This window comes from Schistocerca cancellata, chromosome 5, assembly GCF_023864275.1.
Source record: "Schistocerca cancellata isolate TAMUIC-IGC-003103 chromosome 5, iqSchCanc2.1, whole genome shotgun sequence".
Taxonomy (NCBI): Eukaryota; Metazoa; Arthropoda; class Insecta; order Orthoptera; family Acrididae; genus Schistocerca; species Schistocerca cancellata.
In genome coordinates, this window is record NC_064630.1 from 837876517 (window position 1) to 837882516 (window position 6000).

General features: G+C 44.2%; 1 protein-coding gene across 2 annotated transcripts in view; it reads left to right on the plus strand.

Annotated features, from left to right (window-relative positions):
* LOC126187934 (40S ribosomal protein S25) overlaps positions 1 to 5467 on the plus strand; it is a 30977-nt gene extending 25510 nt beyond the window's left edge. For both annotated transcript variants that reach the window (XM_049929300.1, XM_049929301.1), the window contains exon 4: positions 5331 to 5467. In XM_049929300.1, coding sequence (XP_049785257.1) covers positions 5331 to 5410 — 80 coding nt within the window. In that variant the 3' untranslated portion in view covers positions 5411 to 5467. The remainder of the gene's footprint in view (positions 1 to 5330) is intronic.
* The last annotated feature ends 533 nt before the right edge of the window (positions 5468 to 6000 follow it).

The following is a 6000-nucleotide window of genomic DNA, read 5'->3' on the forward strand; positions in this document are numbered from 1 at the left end:
TCCTCCAACTATTGGGAAGTCCGTCCCCACTTCTAACCAGGAGATGCGTAAGTCTTCTTCCTCGTCTCTTGCTAGGAAGGGATCCCTTGGGTAATTCCATTCCCACGTTTCTCTTTGTGGGAGAGATGACACTAGTGGGAAAGATGATCCTCACGAGTGTCTGAAAATCTCAAAAGCAGCTGGTCGTAGGGCTTCACTCTCACCCTCAGTCCCGGAGTGTGAGCCAGTGAAGTTCTCCCGGCCAGGGAAACCCAAGGAGCAGCAAGAGAAATCCAAAAAGAAGACCCCTAAGATCAAGGAAATTGTGATGGAACCCACACCATCGCTGCCTACAAGCTCTGTGTCTGAGGAAGGGGTGGAGATTCTGGTGTCTGCTGAGGACCTAGATCTTGCCAGAATCTGACACAATGGATGTAGACTTCTCAAGCAAAAAGTTGGTGGCAGCAGGTGACTGAGGCATAAACTGTCTCATTGTATGTTCCATGCACTCCCAGTCTCACGATGTCATCCTCCAGTGGAATTGCGGTTTTTTCCACTGCCTGGCTGAGCTATGGCAACTGTTAAAGGCTTTACACCTGCTATTTACATTGCCCTCCAGGAAACCTGGTTCCCGGCAATGCGGACCCCTACCCTCCACGGGTATAAGGGATATTACAGGAACCGTAGCAACTATAATCGAGTGTCAGGCGGAGTCCTAAACTCAGTCTGTAGTGACACTGTGCCCCTTCAAACCCTCTTGAAGCTGTGGCTGTCAGAATAACGATGACACAGGAAATAACTGTCTATCTTCATCCAGATGGTGCAGTGCCCCTGAATGTATTAGCTGCACTGATAGTTCAACTTCCTAAACCTTTCCTACTTTTGGGAGATTTTAATGCCCATAACCCCTGTGGGGTGGCACCTTGCTTACTGGCAGAGGCAGAGATGTCGAAACTTTACTGTCGCAATTCGACCTCTGCCTCTTAAATACTGGGGCCGCCACACATTTCAGTGTGGCTCATGGTAGTTACTCGGCCATTGATTTATCAATTTGCAGCACAGGACTTCTCCCATCTATCCACTGGAGGTCACATGATGACCTGTGTGGTAGTGACCATTTCCCCATCTTGTCAGATGTCATGGTTGAGCAGGTGACTACCAAAGTTGTTTCTGCAGCAGAAAATGCGATCCCTCGCTCTTTAGGGTGCCCCCAGCGTAAGGTGGTCGCCGGAAGTCGCTGAAGCAATTAAGGAGTGTCGGCAAGCTCTGCAGCGGCATAAGCGGCACCCCTCCCTGGAGTTCCTCATAGCCTTTAAACGGCTCTGTGCTTGCGTTCGCCAACTTATCAAACGATGGAAGCAGGAGTGTTGGGAGAGAGATCTCGACCATTGGGTGTCCTACATCACCTTTCCAAGTCTGGGCAAACATCAAACGTCTTTTCGGGTACCAGACCCAAACACGTGTTCTCGGTGTTACCATATATGGTGTGCTATCTACCAAAGGAAACACAATTGCTGAGTACTATGTTCAAGCCTCTGCGTCGGAGAATTAACCCTCAGCCTTTCGCACTATCAAAAGGTGGCAAGAAGGGAAAGTTCTCTCATTCACTACATGCCACAGTGAATCATATAATGTCCCGTATACAGAGTGGGAGCTCCTCAGTGCCCTTGCACATTGCCCCGACACAGCTCCTGGGCCAGATTGGATCCATGGTCAGATGGTTAAACATCTCTCATCTGACTACACGCGACATATCCTTGTCATCTTCAACTGGATGTGGTGCGATGGTGTCTCTTTCCATCGCAGTGGCGGATGAGCACCACCATTCCAGTGCCCAAACCCAGTAAAAGCCTGCTTGATGTGGGTAGCTATCGTCCCATCAGCCTCACCAACGATCTTTGTAAGTTGCTGGAACGTATGGGTATGTCGGTCGAGTTTGGGTCCTGGAGTCACATGGCCTACTGGCTCCATGTCAGGGCGGCTTCTGCCAGGGTCGCTCTATCGCTGATAATATTTTGTCCCTAGAGTCTGCCATCTGAAAAGCCTTTTCCAGATGCCAACATCTGGTTGCTGTCATTTTTGACTTGTGTAAAGCATACGACACAACCTGACATCATATCCTTGCCACATTGTATGATTGGGGTCTCTGGGGCCCGTTCCCGATTTTTATCCAAAACTTACTGTCGCTCTGTACTTTCCGTGTCCAAGTTGGTGACTCCCATAGTTCCGTCCATATCCAGGAGAATGGAGTCCTGCAGGGATCTGTATTGAGTGTGTGTCTATTTTTAGTGGCCGTTAACTGTCTAGCAGCAGCTGTCGGGCCCTCGGTCTCACCTCTGTATGTAGATGACTTCTGCATTACGTACTGCTACTCCAGTACTGGTGTTGCTGAGTGGCACCTACAGGGAGGTATCCACAAGATGTGGTCAAGGGAGCTAGCCCACAGCTTCCAGTTTTCAGCTGCAAAGTCATGTGTCATGCACTTCTGTAGGTGTCTTACCAATCATCCGGAGCCAGAACTTTACCTTAATGACGATCCACTCACTGTAGTGGAGACATATCAATTCCTAGGACTGGTTTTTGATGCTTGATTGACTTGACTCCCTCATCTTTGTCAGCTTATGCAAGAGTGCTGGCGGCACCTCAATGCCCTCCGTCGCCTGAGCAACACTAATTGGGGTGCAGATCACTCTACACAGCTGCAGCTCTACAGAGCCCTTGTCCAATCCTTATTTGACTATCGGAGTGTGGTTTATGGTTCAACAGAGCCCTCAGTGTTGCATTTACTTGACCCTGTGCACTGCAGGGTTCGACTAGTGACAGGAGCTTTTAAGACGAGTCTGGTGACCAGCGTATTGGTGAAGACTTGGGTCCCTCGATAGTAGATCAGACGTGCACAACTGCTCGCCAGTTACTTTGCACACATTCGTAGTTCTCCAGAGCATCTGTATTACTGCCTTCTTTTCCCGTCTGCGGCTGTCCATCTCTCGCATCGGCGGCCCAGTTCGAGGCTAATGATTGCGGTTTGCGTATGGTCCCTTCTCTCCAAACTGGAGTCTTCCCTTTACCACCTCTACTTGTGGTCCGTTCACAAATGGTTCACATGGTGTACGCCTCAGCTGCAGCTTCGTCTGAACCTTTCGCATGGCCCTAAGGGCTCCGTTAACTTCGCCGCTCTCCAGTCACTTCCACCCGATTCTTGACGTGTTTGGGGCTCTTCCGTGGTTTACACCGATGGCTGATGGTCACTTAGGCTTTGCGTATGTTCATAAAGGACATAGTGAATGACACTCCTTGCCAGATGGCTGCACTGTTTTCACTGCAGAGCTGGCGGCCATATCTCATGCTCTTGAGCACACCCGATGATGCCCTGGTGTCATTTCTCCTGTGTACTGACTCATTGAGCAGCTACAAGTTATTGACCAGTGCTACCCTTGCCATTCTCTGGTAGCATCCATCCAGGAGTCCCGTGGTTTTTGTGGACACATCTGAATCCCAGGCAACAAACTTGGTGACAGGCTGGCCGAACAGGTGACGAGGAAACCGCTTCTGGAGATTGGCATCTCTGAAGCTGACTTGTGTTCTGTCTTACGCCACAGTTTTCAGACTTTGGGAGATGGAATGGCATAACAGTACACACAACAAGCTGCGTGTTATTAAGGAGATGACGAATGTGTGGAAGTCTACCATGCGGTCCTCTCGCGGGGAATCTGTTATCCTCCACTGGCTTCGCATTGGCCATACATGGCTAACACATGATTACCTACAACGTCGTGAGGACCCTCCTTTGTGTCGTCCACCTCTTGCTGGACTGCCCACTTTTAGCCTCTCTTTGGCGGACTTTTAACTTTCCCAGCTCCCTACCTTCGGTATTGGGCAACGATGCCTCAGCAGCAGCTTTAGTTTTACATTTTATCCGTTAGAGTGGGTTTTATACTTCCATGTAGGTTTTAGCGCATGTCCTTTGTCCCTGTGTGTCCTCCACTCTAGTGGTTTTAGGGTGGAAATTTTAATGTGTTGCAGAGTGGCTGGCTTTTTGTTTTTGTTCTCGTGGTTGGCCATCCACTGCAGTCTCCTTTCTTGTTTTACTCTTCTGTTTCTAGTGTGTCTCTAGTGTTTTCTTGTCCTCTTTTATTCCTTTTAGTGTTTGTTGCCTTTCTTTCGTTCTTGTGGTTTTTCCTTTCTTTCCTTTTTGTTATATGTTTTGTCCATTTTATTCTGACACTTATGGCATTGTTTTTTTAGGAACAAGGGACTGATGACCTTACAGTTTGGTCCCTTCCCCCCTCTTTTAAACCAACCAACCAATGTATATGTTACTAATACGTTAAGTTAAGTTATGGATACCTGACCAGTGGAACAATAGGCTTTGTCTGTGTGCCGCTCTCTCGGTTCATCATTTCGGACATGTTGTGTAGTACTCTTCCTCTCAGCTTAGCAGTAATGCTTCACTGTTTATTACTGAATTTGTTATCTTCATGCTTGTATGTTTTCATTTTGACTGTCTTAAATAGTAGGCTGCAGTCGAGCTCAGCATTGTTTCTGTCACTCATAAAGATGTGTATCAGTTATGTTGTTGTAATGTTGGGTATTTCACATCAGACATTATTTTACCCAAGATCATTTTCTACAATTAGTAGATCAGGGAAGCTTCATTCTTATTATAATTACATGAAGTTTGCTGGGTACATGTATATCAATATATTTTCCTTCCCACAAAAATTTAAACATTGCACAGAAGATGCAATGTGCCAATAATAGTATGCTGTGTGAGACGTCTAGAACTACAGCTGTTAAGATCTAACTGTAGCATAAGTGAAACTCAACTGAAAGCACCTAAACAGTTTTATTTGTTTATAAAGAAGTCAGACTTCATCTATCTCTATTGATTTCAGTCTAAGATATATCAACAGAAGCTAACTAGCATAACTTCTGTGGTTGCAAAGTTATAAACTTTAAAAGTATAGATTAAAAACTTCTCTTGAACATAACCAAGTAATATGTGAATCACACGACACATGTAGTAAGTAGTAATTTTTGCAGGAATGTAGAAAATTATATAAATTCCTAATTTCTAACAGTTGAAACTGATACAAATAATTTTCATAGTAGCTGACTGATCAGTAAAGTCAGTCATAATATTTAAAAAAACAAATAGAAAATTGTTTTGATGATGCTAGTTGATTATAATATTCATGAAACTGACACTGTCACAACTGGCAATGAAGAGCTTTATTTTCTGAGTAGTGGTACATTTCCTGGAAATGTTCACTTGTCTTTCAGTGTGCAGTAAAAATACATACTTTTGTAGTAGTTTTGTGATATAACAATCTTGTCAATTTTTTTTCCAGGTCTGATAAAGCAGGTTATAAAGCACCATGCCCAGGTCATCTACACAAGGACAACCAAAGGAGATGACCCTCCAGCATAAACCTGATACATTTAAGTGTACATTAAAGTGATAATAAAAACTCATATAATTTGTTTAGTGGTGTTTTCATCAAAAATTACATAATTTTTATTTTTTTGTTGGAACTTTTATGTTTGACCAACTAGTTTTGTCATCTGTTGTGATTTAATTATTATCTTGCAAATCTTACTGTGACTGAAGTTCACAAAAAGTTATATTGTTGATGAATCCAGGTTGACAGTTCAGAAGTGTTCTCGGTGTCATTATTATAGAGTACTTGGATGCTATATCTGAAAAAAAAACCTAATACACACTTTTAATGTGTGTACCCCTATTGCATTCCATTTGTGAAATACTGTGTCAGGTGATGCATTAGTTGATACACTGAACTCTTTATTCAGGATAGCACAGCTAAAATACTTATCTATTAAGTATGTAGGGTTTTGTAGTTTCTTTTAGATTAGGTTAGTACTTGTTCTATAGATTATGAATATGACACTTCGTAATGATGTGGAATGTGTCGGGTTTATAAAAGGCGTCTATACAAGGTATTACATTACACAAAATATTACATGACACTTAAAAATAATTTTTTTTGGTGGGGCTTGGGG